The sequence below is a fragment of the Notolepis coatsorum genome (genome assembly GCF_963971535.1).
Source record: "Notolepis coatsorum genome assembly, chromosome: 19".
NCBI classification, from domain to species: domain Eukaryota; kingdom Metazoa; phylum Chordata; class Actinopteri; order Aulopiformes; family Paralepididae; genus Notolepis; species Notolepis coatsorum.
The window spans coordinates 63,509,500-63,532,607 of NC_140183.1; the positions used below are offsets into that span (position 1 = coordinate 63,509,500).

General features: G+C 45.6%; 2 protein-coding genes across 3 annotated transcripts in view; both read left to right on the forward strand.

Annotated features, from left to right (window-relative positions):
• Positions 1-23,108, forward strand: part of rad54b (RAD54 homolog B) — a 72,856-nt gene that overhangs the window by 23,897 nt on the left and 25,851 nt on the right. For both annotated transcript variants that reach the window (XR_014620780.1, XM_084336261.1), the window contains exons 4-13: positions 9,483-9,686; positions 14,817-15,125; positions 15,752-15,914; positions 16,414-16,639; positions 16,844-16,930; positions 17,049-17,169; positions 17,555-17,694; positions 18,805-19,095; positions 20,708-20,871; positions 22,127-22,388. Coding sequence is in view for 1 of the 2 variants with exons in the window: in XM_084336261.1 (XP_084192387.1) it covers positions 9,483-9,686; positions 14,817-15,125; positions 15,752-15,914; positions 16,414-16,639; positions 16,844-16,930; positions 17,049-17,169; positions 17,555-17,694; positions 18,805-19,095; positions 20,708-20,871; positions 22,127-22,388 (1,967 nt within the window). In the remaining variant the exon portion in view is untranslated. The remainder of the gene's footprint in view (positions 1-9,482; positions 9,687-14,816; positions 15,126-15,751; positions 15,915-16,413; positions 16,640-16,843; positions 16,931-17,048; positions 17,170-17,554; positions 17,695-18,804; positions 19,096-20,707; positions 20,872-22,126; positions 22,389-23,108) is intronic.
• LOC311246151 (fibrinogen silencer-binding protein-like) lies at positions 2,625-6,956 on the forward strand. Its single transcript, XM_084336262.1, has 2 exons — positions 2,625-3,065; positions 4,965-6,956. Exons 1-2 carry the CDS (start codon positions 2,653-2,655, stop codon positions 5,557-5,559), a joined length of 1,008 nt encoding a protein of 335 aa, XP_084192388.1. The 5' UTR covers positions 2,625-2,652; the 3' UTR covers positions 5,560-6,956.

Genomic DNA, 23,108 nt, shown 5'->3' on the forward strand with positions numbered 1-23,108 from the left:
TGTGAGTGAATGGGTAAAATGTCTGTGAGGAACAAATATTGTAAAGCGCTTTGGATAAAAGCGCTATATAAGCACTTTGGATAAAAGCGTTATATAAATGCAGCCATTTACCATTTTTACCCTGTTTCTATTCCAAGACTGATATGACACCTACTGTACTGTATAATCCTGATTACATTCTTAGTTGTTGAGGCATGGTCTGTACTCAACCACACACAACAGACCAAGCAGTTTATATGCTTTTTCCTGTACACACTCAAGTCAAGTCAAGTCAAGAGTTTTATTTGTCACGGCATACGGGGGGTCATGCCCGCAGCGATTGTGCAATAATAATACAATACAATAATACAAGTAATAAGAATAGGATGAGAATAAGACATTTGTGCAATAATACAGTAATAAGAATAAGACATAACAGGTATAATGTACATACGTTTACAAAAAGCATGGTAAGACATGCTAAGGTCCTGCGATAGTGCAATACACTGTTAGCTACGGATGAGGCACTGGGTCTTATGTACACTACTAGTCTATACAATGCTATACTATACAATCTACAGTTGTACTATGTGTCCTTATGCTAGCTTGCTATATCCATCTGTTTACTATACAAGAACCACTAATAAGCGTCTATCTATTCTTTCTGCTCTTGGACCTACAGATTCACACACACACACACACACACACACACACACACACACACACACACACACACAATCACAACATTAAAGCACATAGACATGAAATTGCCCTCATCTGTAGACAAATCATGCACTTGGAAGAGAATGAAGCAGTGCATGCATGCCAATGTTGTCACACACACATGGCAAGGGGTGTTATTATGTTGTTGGGGACTGAAATTCTCTGCAGAAAACATTGTTAATTTCCCTATTTTGGCACAGAAATAATGTGCGATTTTTTTCATGCCCAACAATCCTCTCTGTGAGCTCGCGCGCTGTGTGTGCGTGTGTGTCCGCGCCTGCGCGCTGCCTTGCAGAGGTGCATTTTGCACGGCTCTTATCGTATTAAAATCACACTGTCGCCTAATTGGAATGAATTGGAAAGGATTAAACCAAGCTTCCCCCAGTGATTCTCCCCGTTACATTTTACTCTGCGGTTGTTGGCAAAGACGATTTGCTGTTTGTTCAGTTGTGTCACAGAGCGGCAGGGAATTTATCTCGTGTTCACGGATTGACGGAACATGATCATTCTGTATCATATCTGTTGAATATGTTGAATATGTTCTTTGAAATATGAAATGGATTACCGGCATGTTTTTATTTATTTATTGCAAAGCAACCGTTTCCCTTCCCGTCCGTGCCTTGTGGCCAGTATTAAAAGCAGAATCAGAAAGGTCTTTATTGCCAAGTAGTTTTCACATACAATGAATTAGATTTAGTCGTTTTTGGTGCGACATTAACGGACAGACAATAACGGACAGATAATAAAATAAAAAGGTAGAATCAAATCAAATGGAATATAAACTAAATTATATAAATAAATAAAAAGGATAGACCAGGGCTGTATAACTGTAAAATAAAAAAGGTGGAATAAAATAAAATAGAATGGAATATAAGCATTATAATAAAATCAGTATGTAATAATAACAACACACAGAGAGAGGTGGGTGTTAGACCGGCAGTGTGAGTGGCAGCAGGTCTAGCACGCAGACTCGCGGTAGTGCAGCGGCGGCGCGCGGCAGATTAGGACTGTGCTCGGGATCAGTGACTGTCACTCCCCTCCGTCTCCAAGAGCAACTAGTGCCTCTCCTTTCCTGCTTCCCCCCGCGCCAGGAGCCTCGCCCCCGCCATTCGGTTCAACACCTATCTCTCCCGGGGGTCGGTCGAAATGTTTTGATATTTCTATCGGCGCCAGCTAAACGGCATTTCCGATTTATTTTAGTGTGTAAATGCGCTTCTCTGTAACGGGCATGCGCAGCCAGCGCGCGCTCAGCTCCCCTCCCCCCGGTTAGTTAAGCCAGCGCTATTTCCAACTCGCCCGAGTCCTATCCCAAGGAAATAGGCTTTTGAGTTTTGACCCGGCGCAACCTATAATACTGTGCTTCCAAGACTGTTTCCATATTTGTTCACAGCATACACACATTCATCCATCGTTAGTGTTGATATTTAGAACAGTGCAGTGTGGCTGTGCTTGGTTTGGGGTTTAGAGAGACCGGGCTGTAAGTAGGTCGGGCTGGGCTTAAGCGGCTTAGCTACGTCAGCCTAAGCTGAGAGGAATTCATCCAAAGCCCTCCGCGGTAGGCGGGGGCCTAAACGAGGCTGGCCTAGTTAAGCCTGATTCTTATTGTGTGCATAGCCTGTTTTTGTTGTGCAACGCAGTGGAGAGAGGACCTCGACAGAGAGACTGTGTGTTCTTCCACATGTTAGAGGTAGAATGTCTTTCTTGAAAGGGAACAGAGAAGGAGAGAAAGGACATTAGATTGATGAGAGTTAGACCTGAATTAGCTTCACCGGCTTGGACAAAGGGAGAGAGGCAGAGTGGAGGGAGAATAGAAAAAGGAAAGGGAGAGGGGGGGGGGAGTGACACTAGAGAGTCACAGTGAGGGAGTGGAGTGACCGTTTTTTTATTTTTTTTTTAAGTTAGGCCACAGGCCCGGTCTTGTCCCGCGTCGGCCTGCTATGCTCTTCTAGGATGGCCATGGCGTCCGGTTCCGTCTTCCTGTCCACCATGGTGGGCAAGGCTCGCTCGTCCAACTTCACCCTCTCCGAGAAGCTGGACCTGTTGAAGCTCGTCCACCCCCACGTGCGCATCCTGGAGGAGCACACCAACAAGCACGCCGTCATCGTGGACAAGAACAAGTGCTGGGAGACGGTCGCGGACCTCTACAATGACCTGGGCGGGGACAGGCCCCCGCGCACCGCCCAGGGCCTCAGGACCCTCTACAAGAGGCTGAAGGAGTCCGCCAAGCAGGAGGTGATGCAGAGGAGGCACGCGCAGCCCGAGTACCGCGGGAGCATCTCCGAGCCCACCAGGAGGGTGATGGAGATGATCCCACACCTGTTCCACCATGTGCCCATACACGATAAAGACCAGGCGCTGCGCAGGTACGGTATTGACACCACACACACACACACACACACACACACACACACACACACACACACACACACACACACACACACACACACACACACACACACACAGTCAGAAACTCCACACGTGCAGATACACACCTGTGCAGTCATGCACTCTAACACACACACACATACATGTATCGCACTACAGACCCGGAGGAGATCGGATCATAATAAAGGTTTCGGGTGAGAGTGGCGTGAGACCACACGTAAGCTTACTACGGTGTCTGAAGCAAACCAAAACACAAGAGTCTGTGTGTAGTGATACTGTCTGCTAGTCACCTAGAGGAGGAGTCAGGGGGGGGGGGGGGGGGTGGCAGATCACAAGCCGTTAGGATGAGAGAGGAGCACACGCCCAGCTCCGCTTGCACAGCCCCGCTCGCCACATTAACACAGGGAGAGAGGGCTAGGAAAGACAGAACTAGAACTAATGTGTTGCAGCTTCTTCAGGGGGTTATTCAGGAGTGTGTGTTGTTGTGTGTCCTGGGTACACTCTCACACGAGTAGTTCTGGTTTAAAAATAAATCATAGTCTTTGCTTTGGTTTCCCACAAGTGGATTCCACTCGTAAATAACTTAAATGTAAATATTTAAGTGCTCACGAGTACACATTCTACTTTTATACATGAGTACACACGTTCACTTTCTGAATGAGATTTAATTTAAAGGTTGCTGTAAGTGGTATTTTGTTGGTTAAAATAAGCGTTAAATATCTCTACATTCCAACAGTCATAGTGTCTGGTCAGTAATATGGGTCTCCCAGTCCCTCTGCTCTGCAGTAAACACAAAGTACATTTTCTGGTATTCCTTCCCACTTTATCCAATCTGGAGACCCTAGAGATATATATAAATTATATATATATTTCAAGAAATCTTGCCATGCCATATTTGCTTACTGAACTGGTAGATTATTTTACTTGTTTCAAGGACACATTTGTTTTTATTTCTTATTTTTGTCAGACCATTTTTTGCCGTGTGGAGTTCTCTCTCCTGATTGGATAAAGTGGGAAGGGATACCAGTGTATTTTGTGTTTACTGCAGAGTGGAGGGACTGAGAGACCCATGTTACTGACCAGACACTATATCAGTGATGGCTGTCGGAATGTAGAGCTATTATTTTAACATTTAACAACAAAAACATACAGCACCTTTATACTATTATAATAACGCAGTTATTAGCTACTGAATTGTTTTAAAGAAACCAATCATATTACCAATGTTGTATTGTTAAAATGCAGCTGGATATGGACACAGGACTTCCACACAAGTGGCCACCTCCACACACATGTCTTCCACAGTACCATAGATGACACCAGTACACGTGTCCTGTTAACCACTGTGTGTAAAGATCTACAAACATGGGAGGGTTATACATGTTGTACAGGTTGTTCTTACGTGCCTTTTACCTCCTGTAGCCCAACAAGCCCTTCAGAACTTGATTTGGAGGAGAGGGAGAGTCAGTTGTTTTGAGGTTCTAGTTGTTTGGCAAAAATAGCTATAACTATAAATGTAAACTATAACTGTCAACTAAATAAGCTACAAATAAACTATATTATACTAAAACTATAAACTAAACTGTAAACTAAACATAATACACAAAGTATATTCTATCTATAGTATACAAACTATACTAACTGTATAAATAAACTATAACTATAAACTAAACTATAGACCAAACATAATAACACAACGTATATATTATATTAAATTAATCTTTGGCTGTGTCATATATTGGTTTTCATATCATAATAGTGCCCACCAATAACAGTCTCACTTTATCTACACAAATTGTGGGGAAAGTTGAAACGCCTCTTAACTTTTACAACATAATATATCATAACATAACCTCCATATCCTTCTCTATCTGTAGGTTAATGTACAGCAAGCGTAGCTCCCCCATAGAGCATCCTGGCAGCAGCTCCTCTTTGCCGGGCCTCCAGGACTTCCCAGCCGCCATCCCCATTATCCCCCACGAGGTGGTCCAACTGGACCTGGAGGAGGACGTGAAGCCACCGCCCGAACTCCCCATCCTCTCCGCGCGCATATCAGGCCCCGGCTCTGCACTGGGCTCGGTGCTGGGCTCAGGGCTGGACGGAGGCCAGGAGCAGGAGGTACTAGACGACGATTTAGGCAGCATCCACGATTATGAGCCCTCCCTGTCTCCCGCCACGTCCTCGGTCAACCTCCCGCTGTCCGGCTCCCCGCTGCCCCCCCTGCGGCACGACCTCTACCCCAACGACATCTACCCCCACCACGAGGCCGAGCGCTTCCCCCCACTGCACTTGGCCAAGGAGGAGCACGAGATGGTCCTGGCCAATCACAAGAAGGTAGGAATCTACATGGACGAGAAGAGGGAGGGGCTGAAGAGGAAGCAGGATCTGGAGGAGGAGCTCCTGAGAACCAAGATCAAAGTGGAGAAACTGAAGGTGGCCAGACTCAGACACGGGCTGCCACTCCCTCTATAGCGTACATGTAAACACACACACACACACACACATGGTTGCCATATTGGTTCCTTCCTGCATATTGACGTTGTATACTAAATTAATGTTATACTAAGCCGACGATTCCTCTTCAAAACAGTCACATCTAGAAGCTGTTTATGGGGAATGCAACAAATGTCGTCAATGGTGCATTTATATAGCACTTTTATCCAAAGCACTTCACAATTTCTTCCTCACATTTGACCCATTCACTCACACATTCACACACCGACAGCAGAGGCAACCATGCAAGGTGCCGACCTGCTCATCGGGATAAGTGTCTTGCTCATGCAGGAGCGGGAATCGAACCGGGAACCTCTGGATTACCAGACGACTGCTCTACCTCCTGAGCCACCATCATGTCCACCATGTAATTTCAGTGTGTCCGCGTGATATGACATCAGTATTGTGCGTGTCTCTGAATAGATGGAATGATTGTTGTATTTGACACGTGCTGCTTCTACAGTATGACTATGATGTTGTGATGTTAACGTTACCGTTTTGAAATGCAAGTTTCAGCTTGACGTTTGTATGTAATTTAAGGAACCGCTCTGGCAGCCGGAGAACATATTTTGCACCACACTACACTAGGGCAAATTTTGGCCAATCAAAGTCGACTATACAAATCCTTAGTCTGGGACAGGCCTACACTACACATACACACGCACACGCACGCACACACGCACACGCACACACACACACACACACACACACACACACACACACACACACACACACACACACACATACCTGTGGTCAAATGTGAGCTCTTTTGTGCTGTCAGTCTGGACTTAATTGGTGAACAAATGACTCATCAGTTTTATGTCAAGAGTTCTGTTGCAGAAGCTTGAGTTGTTTTTGTCAAAGTGACGTCGCCTCTGCTGTCTTCCGCCTGAAGTCCGGTGGGACTCTAGAGGGGGACAGAGGACATGGAGGAGGAGGTCAGAGCACAGTCATGGTGTACCGTAGAAGGCCTTCATTAGGCTGGGGCTTGATTGATTAACAAAGTAGTAACATGGGGCGCCCCAGTGGCGAACCACATAGGCCGACCCGGGTTAGACTCCCGAACCCGTCGTTATTTGCCGAATGTCTTCCCCCCACTCTGTCTCCCATTCCTCCTCTGTCTCTCTCTACTGGACTGCCCAGTAGCAATAAAGCGATAAAACGCCAAAAAATGAATCTTTAAAAAACAAAGTAGAAACATTAGGCCATGCAAAATAAATTGTTTGGTTCCGGTTGCCGACCGACCCTGCCGATTTATGTGCAACCCAAATTTATTGTATGCGTTTGTAAAACTTTTTTTTAAATAATTTTCTTTCTTTTTACAATAAAGTTTTATTAAATCTTAGTAAAAAAGTGCAGTCCATGTCAATAATGAGAATATATAAAAACTAAAAAGCAAGTATTTCACAATATTTGCACAGCTCTCTGACGTCAGGATATTTAGTGAGTAGTATTTAGGGGTGGCGTTTTTAATACTACTACTCTTTGTATTTTTTTTTATCCACTTTTTCTCACATTTCTTTTCTATATTTTCTCCCATCCCAATTTCGTATCATCCAATTCAACCCTCCCCTGTCACGGACGCTGTTTCTTGCCTCCCACAAGCCGGCTGCAATGTGGACTAAGTCATACATAGCACAAGTCCCCTCCGGTACTTGAGGTAACAGCAGTCGCATCTTTTCACCTGCGCAGCTCGATCTCTCAGTGGCGAGGAGTAACGCATGGGAGGCTCACGCTGCCCCCGACACTTCCTGATTCTACTGCGCAGGCGCACCAACCGACCTGTAGGAGTCGCTGTCCACAACGCCCGATCCCCACCCTTCAGTTTCCCTCCCCGTAATACGGCCAATGTGTATTACTGTGCACGACCAGCTAAACTGAAAGCAAATGTGGAGCGCTGGGCTCGAACTGACGAGCCCAGCGTCTCCAGCATTTCGTGGCGAGTGCCTTGCCCACTACGCCACGTAGCCGCCCCAGTGTCTTTGTATTTTAACCTTTAGTATTATGGATATTAAACATGCTGGCAGAGTACATGCATCCATGTTGTTGTGAACAATTTAATTAAATAAAAAAAATCCCCTATCCATAGTCGCCGTGGGAGAAAATTAAATAAATTCCCTACCTACCCATGGCCTTAACTGACAACCAACAGGAACCAAACTATTTATTTTGTTAGGCCTTAGCAATAGGAACGCATGCATTTCTCTCGGCTCTGAAGTGGTCCGTTCACTCTCTTAATCCTATGAAAGGAAATATTCAATGTTACTCGACACTTCCGTTTAGAAAAAACAAATACAATTCACAAGGGGTAGATTGAGTTTTAACTATGTCGTTAATGTTATCCTAGGTGTTCTTTCACGTGGTAGGTATGGTAAAAAAAACTGCCTTTTTAGAATCGCTCTCGAGGTAAAGTATCGTTTCTGGTTCTAGTAATGAATTAGGGGGACAGATGCAGACCGTGTTAAAGGCCTTTAAAACACATCCAACGGGAAGCTGAACGGTTGGACCGGAAGAGACGAGAAGGTCCAACTCAAGGATTATCTTGACCATTACACGGATGGACTCATGACGGGGGGAAAAAAGACAAGGGAAAAGTCGGGACATTGTCAGGATGTTGTTATTGTTACTAATGATTACATGGTTAATGTTGTTGTGTTAATGGTATATGAATGTTAATGTGTCCATTCTGTATGTTCATTTATTTCTAATAAAATAAAAAGTTTAGGTTACATTTCCATTGGTCTTGTTTCTTTTGTTACACCCCCCCCCCCTCTGCCCTCAGTCTTTCTGCAAAAGGTCATTTCTTCACATCGTGTGTAAATCATTAAACTGCTCTGCGATAAGTTAATTATTAATCGTCCATCAAAGATATTCTTGACAAAACGACTATATTAATGTCGCGCGAGACGCGGCTGTTAACGATGGAATTGCTACCCGCGTTCCAACGCTTTTGGCTGATTGGCTCCCCATTAATAATAATATATACAGTATTATAAAAATAATAATAATATATATTCATATTAATATTGTCGCGAGGCGGGTCTGTTGATCGCGCGACGTTAACGATGGAATTGCTATTCGCGTCTCGTGAGTTAACCTAGTCGTTTGACTCCATGGACACCTTCTGTTCCGGGTATGTGGAGTAAAGAGACTCTGGAGTGACTCTGGCCCCACAGCCGATTTGTCATTCTGAAGCGTGGAGCTGCGGGTGGAAGCGTTACCTTAGGACACCAGCGACTTCTGCTGGCGAATCTGTGAACGACACGTTGGTTCTATTGATGTGGTGATTTATAGGCATGCTGCCGCTTCAACTCTTAAACCTCTGGACTCGGTCTATCATCCTGCTGGCCCTCAGATTTATTACCGGTGACGGGTATGATACCTGCCACTGTGTCCTTTATGGAAAGGTTGGATGGCCTTCTCTGGTTGAAAGGCGTAACTATCATTGGTATTTTTAAAGCCCTTATTGGTAAACAAACCTCTCCCTTACATCACAACACTGTTGGAATGGAATCTTGGAACCTAAGAACCTACGTTCAAATGACTGCTTGGTTCTTATGGTTCCTCCAGTTTGCACTGAACTAGGGGAAAACAATGCCGTTTCCTTTGATGCTTCCAACACCTGGAATGCCCTCCAACTGACTCTGAAGCTGAAGATTCTTCCTTCTCTTGCTGCATTTAAAAGTATGATTGATCTGTCACTCTGATCACTGTGTGTCGACTTGTAACTGTTTTTTTTAGCTGATCTTTTATAGTTTATTCTTATTTGTTGTGCCTATATATATATATATGAATCTACTGAAGCTTGTCGTCGCTGTAAATGAGGGTAATAACCCCAGTGTCTCACGAGTTGAAATAAAGGATTCAAATGAAATTAATTGAAATTGTTTTGTGTTCTCCAGGTGTGAGAGGTTCCCCTCAGCCGAGCCCCGGGTCTCCTCGGACCCCGACCGTGGGGAGCAGCCAGGGTGGAGCGAGCTACTTCAGTGTGATGTGGTGTAAAGCCAGCAAGAAGAAGCACAAGCGCTGGGAGGGAGACGCCGTGCTGGTGACCAGGGGACGCACTGCCACCCTGAAAGACATGGAGGGCAAGGACATCGGCAAGGGTGAGAGAAAGGGGGGAGGGGGAGGGAGAGAGAGGGGGAGAGAGAGAGAGAGAGGGAGGGAGTGGGGGAGAGAGAGACACAGAGAGAGAGAGAGATATACACAGAGAGAGACACAGACACACACAGAGAGATATACAGAGAGAGAGACACAGACACACAGAGAGAGAGAGACACAGAGAGAGAGAGACACAGACACACAGAGAGAGACAGTGAGTACATAGTAGCATACTACAAGAACCTAGGGGTCCACAAAGACAACTTCAAACTGGAAATGGTAACAACAGATGAGGTACTCAAAAAACTGAGCGCCCTCCAACCACTACTGTTCCTAATTTATGCAAATTATATGTCGTCAGCTTGTGACTGCAACTTGTTCCTGTTTGCGGACGACTCAGCCCTGCTGGTCTCTGACAAGAACAAGTTACAGGTTGAAAAAACCCTCAGCTCGGAACTAGGCAAAATCTGCATATGGCTCGCCGATAACAAACTATCATTACACATGGGCAAAACAGTCCATTCTCTTCGGTTCAAATAACAAACTCAGCAAGACTGACGGCTTCTCAGTTACAGTGGGTGACAATATTGTCACAAGGAAAGATGAAATTACCTACCTGGGTTCCATCCTAGAGGCTAATCTTTCCTGTGACAAAATGGCATCCAATGTAATAAAAAAAGTCAACCAACGAACTCGATCCTTGTACTGGATCTCCTCTCTGGTTAACAAGAATACCCTGAAGACTCTGGCAGGAGCACTCATTCAAGGTGTAATGGGAAATATTAAAGGACTAAACGATGAGCCGTTTACAAATCATTCTGAGTCATTATTAACACTTTGATCGCCGGGGTTAAATTCATAATTTACCATCCCTCGCCAGCCCTATTTAACATGGAGAAGTTCCCCTTCTTTGCAGGGCTATAACTTTTTAAATTGTATTGCTAAATTGACATTACTATGGCCCATTCAACGTCCTATATCTATTGTTCAGGGTGTAGCAACGTTATACTTTTTCATTCACATATTCATACTAAAATACGGTCTAAAGTATAAGTATGTTTTTATCGTTTTCTGCAGCTTTCTCCAGAACTTGATTTATAGCCCCAAATGCATTATATTGATGATGAAATACAGTTTGATAGGAATCTGTGCGAGATAAAAAATGTCAACTGGACGTGCTTCTAGGAGTTACTAAGTATGATCTGATGTTGACCGGATGGGCGGGGGGTCGTTTATAATTCCGTGGCCAACATTATATCATTCATCTAGTGTGGGTGATATGATCATTAGAGCAGTTAGTAAAGAACACGTTGAAAAATAACGCTGAGTCTTACCGTATCTTCCTCGCGCCGTTGGACGATGAGCGTGGAACTGAAATATTCCTATTATGGGATGTAGAAATATCCGATCCATTTCCAGGTTCAATAATAGTATATACGTCCAAATCATGTTGTTTATCGAGTTATTTGCAATCGATCGATATCCAGTTTGTCAAGATGGAGTCTCGCTAACGATAGCGAGTGCCCGGACGAAATATGGGTGAGCACCACTTCATGAACCGTTGGAGAGTTGAGAGGGGCTCACCAGTACATATAATGTCTCCGGGGGAGAAATATGATTTCGATCACAGATTTTTGAAATATTGATATCAAAGACGCTGTCCAGCGTCTTCGGCAGAATAAGCATGGCGGGGAATTCGGCGATTAAAGGGTTAATAATAATAGGAAAGTTTATTTCACCGTGGCCACAAATTAAAGGACAGTTTATAGTCAGAGACAATATGTTAACACATTAGCGTCTGGCCATAGACTGACCAAGAGTTCTGTTCAGACATATGTTAAATACACAGTTGTCAGACGTAACATAATATCAGATATTATGATGAAGGTAAACAAAAATGGTTCTCAGTCACTGGAAGCAACAACAATTTCTGTTATGGCTGAGGAGATGTTGGAGTCTTCTTAAAGAGACATACACACATTAACCAGTCAAGCTGGTCACACTGAAAGTCACGCTGTATAACATGATATCTCAACACAGATCTATAAGGACATGATAATATATTCCACGACAAAGGGTACTACGGCTATGCTTGCACCTCATGGTACCAAAGCACCTCAAAGGCACTAAAAACAAAATTACAAACATCTCAAAACAAACTGGTCAGACTACTGCTTGACCTGACTCCTAGAACCCACCTCACCCCTGCCCACTTTGACAACCTAGGATGGCTTAGAGTAGACTACAGAGTACAGCAACTTGCAATGGGCCTGGTCTACAAGATACACTATACGACTAAGGTACCCATGTACATGTCAAAATACTTCCCAATGGTCAGTGAATACCACGATCACAACACCAGAGGGAGCTCCACAAATCATGTTAAACCCAGATTCGGCTCAAACAAGGGACTAAACATGTTTTGCAATTATGCGACATCAATGTGGAACGCCCTACCCAAAGCTGTAAAGGAATGTGAATCACTACCCATTTTCAAAACCACTCTCAAAGAACACCTACGGGAGACTGCAATTCAAAACTGGCCCTTGCAAATGTCCTAACACAACCCCCTCCAATGTACAGTAAATGACCAAGTATGGCTTTGTCAATATTCCAATGTACAGTGTACAGTGTCCCCCACCCACCCCCTACCCAACCCTACCTTTTTTATTTCCGATACCGATACCAATCTGATGTTCTTTCTTATCCGACACTTAAACAACTACCAAACGGTTAATAATCCATTTGTAATATGGATGTGCTTTGCTTAAGATAGCATCTAAAAAACGGCACACTCAAACTGTGAGACAAATGCCATGTCTCCACCAGCCAGGGTTTAGCCGTGCTGTGTGTCTGGCACACAGTGAGCATCTCCATTGTCTTTTAGAACCTGGCCAAACCTGGCTGGACCCCGGCTGAGACAGACACCTCTCACAACCTGGCCGCAGTTGGCTGGGACTGTTGTACCATCATGGTTTAGCTCGTTAGCACAGTTGGTGGTGTGAAAGGTGGCTGTCTCAGGGTTCTGTGCCAGGTTCTAAAGACAATGGGGACATAGCTGAACATAGCTAATGGAGACAAGGCAAAATACTGTACTCCGCTGAAGGAAGGAATACACATAGCTCACAACATAACAGAATGACTTCAAGCAGCATTTTTGAATGGCCAGCCCAGCGGTATTGAAATGAATCACTCAAGGTGTAGCTACAAGCACTTACGTCATGGTTCAGCCTAGATTTGTCAGTGGATCATATCGTATTATTACTTTCAGATATCCGATCCAATGTTTTTGGCCAGTATCGGACCGATAAGTATCAGATCGGTGCATTACCAGTACACATACATCAATATATAGCTCGTACTTTAAACTCTCCAATCCAAATGTCCAAGCTTGTTACTACCTAATATGTCTACTACTATGCACTCAAGACACGATTGTGTGGCCAAGTTCAGCTCCAACTCCATAGTGAAGTTCGCAGACGACACGGTGGTGGTGGGGCTGATCTCGGACAACGACGAGAAGGCCTACCGGGAGGAGGTTGAGGTACTGGAACGCTGGTGCCAGGACAACAGCCTGCTCCTGAACATTGGTAAAACCAAGGAGCTGATCGTGGATTATAGGAGAGGACAGCAGGAGACGCACACACCACTGATGATTAACGGGGCTACCGTGGACAGGGTGAGCAGCTTTAAGTACCTGGGGGTCCACATCTCAGAGGACCTGACATGGTCAACACACATAGACACAGTAGTAAAGAAGGCGAAACAGCGCCTCTACCACCTGAGACAGTTAAGGAAGTTCAGAGTATCGGGAAAGATACTCCAGTCCTTCTACTCAGGAGCTGTAGAGAGCATCCTGACCGGAAACATCACTGCCTGGTATGGAAACAGCACGGCACAGGACAAGAAGGCCCTACAGAGAGTGGTGCGCTCAGCCGAGCGTACCACGGGTATTGCACTACCTCCCCTGCAGGTTCTATACAACAAGAGGTGCAAATCCAGAGCCTGCAGAATAATGAAAGACCCCCACCACCCCAATAACAGCCTGTTTCAGCTGCTGAGGTCAGGCAGACGCCTGCGAACCCCAGCTACTAGGACAGAGAGGCTTAGGCTTAGCTTCTTCCCCCAGGCCATCAGAGTCCTGAACAATGAACATTGAGTACCACAGAACACTGAACTATCCACACATAAGCACACATGAGCACACACACGACACGCACACTGTGCACGCTCACACACTAGCAGCCACTTTAACACTTCAACATGAGCGGGCACACACTCATGCGCACACACTCACACTTATTGCCAAAAGGAAAAGCCACTTTAAATCAGTATTAGCAACAGTAACAGTGTATTGCACTACCAAAGCTACCTAGCATGTCCTATATGCTCTGTAAATAACTATGTACAGATACCGATTTTGATGTCACACCATGTTACCTGTTACTGCAAAAAAAATGTATTGGATTCTATTATATGTTGTACCCACTGTATTGCACATTGTTGCGGGCAAGACCACCCGCATTTCATTGTATACTCGTATGCCGTGACAAATAAAACTCTTGACTTGACTTGACTTGACTAGACTGTAGCACTCAAGGTCGACATTGTTTGATGAACAATCTTACTGACCCTTAGCTGACAGAGCTGTACCCTTCCTGCTGACTTGTACCCTTCCTACAGAACCTGTAAGTCTCTTTGGATGAAAGCGTCAGCTAAATTACTAAATGTAAACGAAAATGAGAACACTCAAGATTGTCTGAACCTTTGATAAAAGGACTGGGTAACATACCAGTGAAACATGGGTTTTATATACCGGTAGTTACTCTTCAGGCTGTGAGAAAAGGTTTCCTTACATCAATAATAATAATAATCTTTTGGGGATTGTCTTTTGGGGTGTCTATTGTGGTGTCTGTAATAGTATAAGTTGATTCTTTATGTTTTGTTCTGTGTTTATAATTTTTGTTATTGCTAAATGTCATTGTTGTTATTATTATTGTGGTATTGTGAGGTCTTGTTATTGTTGCTGTAAAAAGATTAATAATAATAGCTCAAAGTGCTTAACAGAGCAATCAGTGATGTTTGTCTGTATTTTGAGTTATGATATGTTATGAAAACTGTGCGTGTGTGTATAGGGAGTGGCTACAAGGTGTCGGAGCTGGCCTCTCTGTGCGAGGGAGAGACTCTGATGATCGGAGGGAAGGAGGTGGAGGTGATGGGGGTGATCTCCGCCGAGGACTTCGCCAGGGGGCGCTGTTTCCTCGATGTCCACGTGGAGAAGGAGGACGCCGGTACGAAGTCGGCTCCACCCCCTTCGTGCCGCCCGCCGTACAAACCCTTCTCTCGGCCAAATCTGATGGGAGGAGGAGGAGCAGCGGGACTGGGGGCCAAACCACAGGAGGAGCAGCAGCCCTGTAAACCCCGCCACGACCCTCTCGCCCCAGGTACACACACAACCATTTAAGGAAGATCGTTTCGGGGGGGGGGCTGGGTAGAGTAGAGGTCTAAGCACTTGCCTACCACCGCAGAGACTCTGGGTTCGAATCCAGCGGTACCTCCGGCTTGGTCGGTCGTCCCTACGAACACAATTGTCAGTGTTAGTGGGTGGGAAGCCGGTGGGGTGTGTCCTGGTCGTTGCAAACAGCGACTCCTACTGGTCGGTCGGGGCGCCTGTTCAGCAGGGAGGGGATCTGGGGGAGATAGCAGGAACCTCTCCCAGTGAAACTCCTCGCTGTCAGGTGAAAAGAAGCGGCTGGCGACTCCACATGTATCGGAGGAGGCATGTGGTAGTTCTACCCCCTCTCCAGAACGACAGTAGGGCAATGTGCGCAACAACCAGGAAGGGAATTGGCATAACGACTAAATTGAGGGATGGGAGAAAAAGATAGAAAGGCAAAAAGAAAAAGGAGGATCGTTTCAGCTGTAAATGTGACTCATCAATGTTGTTTTACGAAATGGCACGGTTTGGTTCGCCACGTTATTTGTCACTACACATAAAACGCACCGTCCACTCTACAGAATACAACCAAGCTCTTTCTGAAACACTGAAGGTTTCTGTGACTCCCTGCAGGTGCTCTGGTGATGCCACGGCCCTCTGCCAACCACCAGTGGTCCTACAACAAGACGGGGCTCCCCGTGGTGGACGTGGTGGTGGACCCTCACCTGACCTCTCGCCTCCGACCCCACCAGAGGGAGGGCCTGCTGTTCCTCTACGAGTGTGTCATGGGCATGAGGTATGATGACATTAAATTAAACTGGACTTTGAAGACGTTTTCTATTTGTAGCACATTGCTACATTGTCATGCAGCAAACACACACATGCGAGATAGGCGACACATAGGACACACAGAGATGCATTTTTTTTGGGTTGAAATGATGTCTCCTCTGCGCTTGACCCATCCCGCCGTGCTCCAGCTGGGAGCAGACATGGGGCCACACCCGGGGACCAATCCAAGTGCTCCTGTCCGTCTTCGTCAGGGAGGCGACAGCGTTAGCCATGTTGTGCATGTTTTTCCATTGTTGTTTTTTTTAAAGGGGGAAACCCTTTGCAAGCACGGGGGGGGGGGGGGGGGGACATGCAAACTCCACACAGAACGGTCCAGGAGATAACCCACCTGGGTACCTGGCAACCTGGTCTTCAAGTGGGAATCGAACCCAGGACCTTCTTGCTGTGAGGCTACAGGGTTCTCGTTCTCGTACGCGAGCGTGTTCTGACACTCTGTTTTGCCTCAGAGCCGCGTCCCGTTGCGGGGCCATCCTGGCGGACGAGATGGGGCTGGGGAAGACCCTGCAGAGCGTGGCGCTGGCCTGGACGCTGCTCCGGCAGGGGCCGTACGGCGGGAGGCCCGTCACCAAGCGCGTCCTGGTGGTCGCCCCCGGCAGCCTGGTGCAAAACTGGGGGGCGGAGTTTAACAAGTGGCTGGGCCGCGAGAGGATCAGTGTCTTCACCGTGGACCAGGTGAGCGGTCCAAGAGACCAGGTTCCGTTGGCGCGTCCCTCATTTCTTATCCAGCGAGGAAGAGGCGTCTTTGGGATCTACAAGGGATGCTTTTTGTGTCCATACATTTTATGATACGAATGTTATGATACGAATGTCCCCACATGTTCATAATAACATAGTTTGCGTGTGTGCGTGTGTGTGTGTGTGTGTGTGTGTGTGTAGGACCACAGGATAGAGCAGTTCCTGGCGTCTCCTCTGCACACCGTTCTGGTGATGAGCTACGAGATGCTGCTGCGCTCCCTGGAGCAGGTGGGCGGAGCTTAGTTTACTTCCTGAATGTTCTAAACATTCCCCCCCCCCCCCCCCACCGATTCTAGTTTAACTCACGCCTCCGTCGGTTGTCCTTTGTGTGTCTCTGTGTCTTCAGGTGCAGAAGGTGGAGTTTGGACTGGTGATTTGTGACGAGGGACATCGGCTGAAGAACAGCAGCATCAAGACGTCCTCTGCTCTCAGCGCGCTCAGCTGCACGCGCAGGGTCATTCTGACAGGTCAGCCCAACCTCGCTTAAAGTATGTAAATAAAGTACTAAGTGACCACAGGAAAGGGTACATATTGTAAGTTATGTTATAGCCATAAGTAATATATTGATGTATTTACAAAAATTTACAATGTGTACGTATTACAAATAAGTACATACGTTTTCAGAGTTGGGGAAACTCAAACTCAAACGAAACGTAAATATATTGCTTAAATATATTAATAATGCCTATAACATAACATATATGTACCTTTTTTCCTATGGTCAATTAGTAGTTATTTACGTTTTCTGATGAGACCGCGTTGGAAAGGTAAGCGTTCACACACTGCTATACGCACGATTATAACGTCCTGTTCGAACTCTCTTGTGACTCTTTATTTGTTGGTGTTTTGAAGGTACCCCGGTGCAGAACGACCTGCAGGAGTTCTACGCCATCATAGAGTTTGTAAACCCGGGGATTCTGGGCTCGTCTGCTGCCTACAGGAAGGTGTACGAGGAGCCCATCCTCCACTCCAGACAGCCCTCCTGTACAGAGGTACCGCTCCTTCTTTCTGTTTGAGCCTCTAGTTACATCCCTGGACTCATTCAAATCTCAACTCAAATCTCACCTCTTCACCAAATTTATGAATGATTCTGCCTGACTTCCCTATTTCTTTCTTTTTTCTTAATTGTTCCTCTGATCTCCGTCCCCTTAATTTGCCCCCTCCACTGTTAAGTGCCTTTGGTCTCATGAAAGGCGCTACTCCTGTATATAAATCCAAGAAATTATTATTATTATTATTATTATTCGTTTTCTCTCCATATCCTTTACATGGTGCCTACAACTCACAATATAGGCATCACATTTTCATCTAGCTTTAACAGAATTTTTGGGTGGACATAGTATCCTGGTGAATGGGTAAATTAGTTTGCCGACTAATGAATGAATTGTGTCTGACAGACTGACTTATTGGTAAGCTGGCCTATTGGTTTTCATCGATGATACCAGAGTTTAGCAGTTGTGATGTGAATGTGGTCCTTCACCTTCTCAATACATGAAAAGCATGATGACAAAACAATCCCAGCTTCCTTCTCTTCTTCATTGACCATATTCACACAGCGGCCATTAACCCTTTCACTGCCACACGACAGAAGGTTAGCCCTTTACTATCACACAACCGACGGCGATGCTCCATCATTAGCATCATTAGCTCCGCAAATGCGGAGCTAATGATGCTAATGATGGAGCATCGCCGTCGGTTGTGTGATAGTAAAGGGCTAACCTTCTGTATTGTCACAGTGAAAGGGTTAACCGGCTGCCGTGTGGCACTGAAAGGGTTAAGGTGGAAACAGGGTGGAAAGAAATCCCAAGTTGAGCATGACATAAGCAAACTGCAAAAGCAAAATGACTGCCATGTAAATATGGTCAATGGTACTCAGAATCATGAAGCAGCTGTCCAAATATTTCTAGAGGAAATGAGCAAATATAGAGATGATTTTTCTTTGGAACTCCATGTTAGCCTAACCTAACACGGATTACTTTCAAATGTACGCAAACTAGGTGATCTCATTCATATACAAATTATGACTCCAACGGCATCAGATCACTATCATGAATGACTAAATTTCAGCATAAATTCTCTCTCTCGTCTCCCTCTTCCAATAGGAGGAGAGAGTTTTGGGGGAGGAGCGAGCCGCCGAGCTCTCTCGCCTGACTGGCCTGTTCATCCTGAGGCGGACCCAGGAGATCATCAACTGCTACTTGCCCCCACGTCTTGATTGGACGTTGTTCTGTAGTCCCACCCCCCTGCAGCGAGAGCTGTACAAGCATCTCCTGTCACACCGCATCTTCAGGGCCTGCCTGCAGGGCTCCACACAGACCCACACACACCTGGCCTGCATCACGGCGCTGAAGAAACTCTGTAACCACCCTGGACTGGTCTATTCCACTGTCAAGGTACAACAATACACCTTAGACTGCTCTATTCCACTGTCAAGGTACAACAATACACCTTAGACTGCTCTATTCCACTGTCAAGGTACAACAATACACCTTAGACTGCTCTATTCCACTGTCAAGGTACAACAATACACCATAGACTGCTCTATTCCACTGTCAAGGTACAACAATACACCTTAGACTGCTCTATTCCACTGTCAAGGTACAACAATACACCTTAGACTGCTCTATTCCACTGTCAAGGTACAACAATACACCTTAGACTGCTCTATTCCACTGTCAAGGTACAACAATACACCTTAGACTGCTCTATTCCACTGTCAAGGTACAACAATACACCTTAGACTGCTCTATTCCACTGTCAAGGTACAACAATACACCTTAGACTGCTCTATTCCACTGTCAAGGTACAACAATACACCTTAGACTGCTCTATTCCACTGTCAAGGTACAACAATACACCATAGACGGCTCTATTCCACTGTCAAGGTACAACAATACACCTTAGACTGCTCTATTCCACTGTCAAGGTACAACAATACACCTTAGACTGCTCTATTCCACTGTCAAGGTACAACAATACACCTTAGACTGCTCTATTCCACTGTCAAGGTACAACAATACACCTTAGACTGCTCTATTCCACTGTCAAGGTACAACAATACACCTTAGACTGCTCTATTCCACTGTCAAGGTACAACAATACACCATAGACGGCTCTATTCCACTGTCAAGGTACAACAATACACCATAGACTGCTCTATTCCACTGTCAAGGTACACAGTAAATTAACCTTAGACTGCTCTATTCCACTGTCAAGGTACACAGTAATACACTCTAGACCGCTCTATTCCACTGTCAAGGTAAACAATAATACACCCTGTGGACGTTCATACAGAATATTCTGTATACAGTAGCTCATATCCCGGTTAAGGTCTTAGTTGGGGGTGTTAGTGCTTATATGTATCTTCAAAACCTGATGATCGCCAACAATAAACAGAATATTGTGAATTTTACGTACACAGGACCTCCCCTGTGAGAGCCCACAGTAAATGGAATAAGGTGTTTACAGGTTGGTACATCCAAGCCTTCACACTGGGCCTCATCACAAGGTTTATCCTGGCTATGAGTAGGATATATCGTTAACATACATCAACGTATTATGAACAAGACTGAATACTCATGTGCGCCAAATAATATCACAATACCGATATGCATGTAGAGCTCTCGCTGTCGGTGACGATGAATTAACGTGATCTACTTGATTCACAGTGAGCTGTAATCTCACTGATTGCCTGATCTTTATAACAGCTCTATATCGGTTATTGTACCGTCGTTCAGCAGATTATTTATTAACCCGTCGGTCCCTTTTCATGTCCGTCTGTTCCATCGCCAAGGTTTCCACGAGTCCTGCTAGTGACCATGGTTTAGGAGGTGCCCTTGTACCTTCAGATGCTTACTGTGTGTGTGTGTGTGTGTGTGTGTGTGTGTGTGTGTGTGTGTGTGTGTGTGTGTGTGTGTGTGTGTGTGTGTGTGTGTGTGTGTGTGTGTGTGTGTGTGTGTGTGTGTGTGTGTGTGTGTGTGTGTGTGCGTGCGTGCGTGCACACAGGAGAAGACAGACAACGGCTCGATGGAGAGTTCTATATACGAGGGGCTGGCAGCTCTGTTCCCAGAGTCCTATTCCTCAGGTGGACTCAGTACCACTGACTCTGGAAAACTACTGGTTCTGTCAGACCTCCTGGCCGCCATCAGACACCTCAACCCCTCTGACAGGTAGGGGTGGGTGTGTGCGTGTGGTGTGCGTGTGGTGTGGTGTGCATGGACTGCGCACACGTGGGTGGTTTGTTGTGCACACCCGTATGTGTGTGTGGGTGTGTTTAGCATAGATAAAGGGGAAGTTAGTTCATTAGAAGACATTTCAGACACCAGTTGATTGGGGGTTGATTTTCCAATATGGGCAAAACCCCGGTCTTCAATTGGGGAAGACAATTCGATTTTGGCTTAAGGTTTGGCATCTATTGGTGAAAGTTAGAGAATGAATTTATGTTTATGTGTGCGTGTGCAAGTATTTAGATTAGATTAGATTAAAATGTATTGTCATCATACAGCACAAGTACAGGACAATGAAAAGAGGTTTGGCATCCAACCAGAGTGCAAATGTAGCAGTAAAGTGCAACAGCAATAGACAGGTGATTAAACTAGGTATAAAATATATAAATGAGTACTACTGAGTAATAGTGCTAATCAGATGTATGTTTGTGTGTGTGTCTGTTTGTGTGTGTGTGTGTGCATGTGTCTGTTTATGTGTGTGCAATTGTGCATGTGTCTGTTTGTGTGTGTGCATGTGTCTGTTTGTGTGTGCATGTGTCTGTTTGTACATGTGTCTGTTTATGTGTGTGCATGTGTCTGTTTGTGTGTGTGCATGTGTCTGTTTGTGTGTGCAATTGTGCATGTGTCTGTTTGTGTGTGCATGTGTCTGTTTGTGTTTATGTATGTGCATGTGTCTGTTTATGTGTGTGCATGTGTCTGTTTGTGTTTATGTATGTGCATGTGTCTGTTTGTGTGTGCGTGTATGTGTTGCATTGCTTCATGACTACACACGTGTGTGTATTTCATGGCTGCATGACTACACAGGTGTGTGTGCAGGTGTGTGTATTTCATGGCTGCATGACTACACAGGTGTGTGTGCAGGTGTGTGTATTTCATGGCTGCATGACTACACAGGTGTGTGTATTTCATGGCTGCATGACCACACAGGTGTGTGTATTTCATGGCTGCATGACTACACAGGTGTGTGTATTTCATGGCTGCATGACCACACAGGTGTGTGTATTTCATGGCTGCATGACCACACAGGTGTGTGTGCAGGTGTGTGTATTTCATGGCTGCATGACTACACAGGTGTGTGTATTTCATGGCTGCATGACCACACAGGTGTGTGTGCAGGTGTGTGTATTTCATGGCTGCATGACTACACAGGTGTGTGTGCAGGTGTGTAGCTCCTGACCTCCTGTCTGCCTCCCTGCAGGGTGGTCGTAGTGTCCAACTACACCCAGACCCTGGACCTGCTGCAGGACCTGTGTGTCCACCTGAGCTACACCTTCTGCCGCCTGGACGGACACACCCCCACCATGCAGAGGCAGCGATTGGTCGACAACTTCAACAGCTCGTACTCCAAGAACTTCCTGTTCCTGCTGAGCTCCAAAGCAGGGGGGGTGGGGCTTAATCTGGTGGGCGCCTCCCACCTGGTCCTGTATGATATAGACTGGAACCCTGCTAATGACATCCAGGTGAGAGACACACACACACACATACACACACACACACACACACACACACACACACACACACACACACACGCACGCACACAAAAATCAAAGCCCACATTCTGCCCTCTGAGTTCCAACACTGATTGGCTGTTAGGGCTGACGTGTTCATGAAATTCTGTAATGGCGATTATTGTCTGATTTAATTGTCTCATTGACACAGGCTATCCTTGGATTGCCTATACAAAACAATAGAACCACCAACCTTAGTGTCACACGTTTGACCTTTGAGACGTTTGACCTTTGAGGCGTTTGGCCTTTGAGACGTTTGACCTTTGAGACGTTTGACCTTTGAGACGTTTGACCCGGCACCTTGTCTGTAGCCCGGCTGCCTCACATAACCAAACAGACAACAGAGTTGTTGTAGATGAGGTCGCCGATGACAACCACACTTTAAGTTTCACATTATTCTAAATGGCTAACTGTTGAAGAGAAGTTGTCATGTACGTGATTTGTCTTCACATTTTGATAAGAGAAGATGCTGTATGATATGTGTGCTGCCTTATTATTTACCATAAATAAACCTAAATTATTCTGTAGCATATGTCTAATGAACTACTTTTGTCCACTTTGATGGATTGGTGGAAAACATTGGCTGGAATGGAAAGCAAGTTTGTGGCTTGTGTGCACGTGTGAGAGAGAGCACTTGTAAATGCGGGTCTGTGTACATTAGCGTTGAGATGG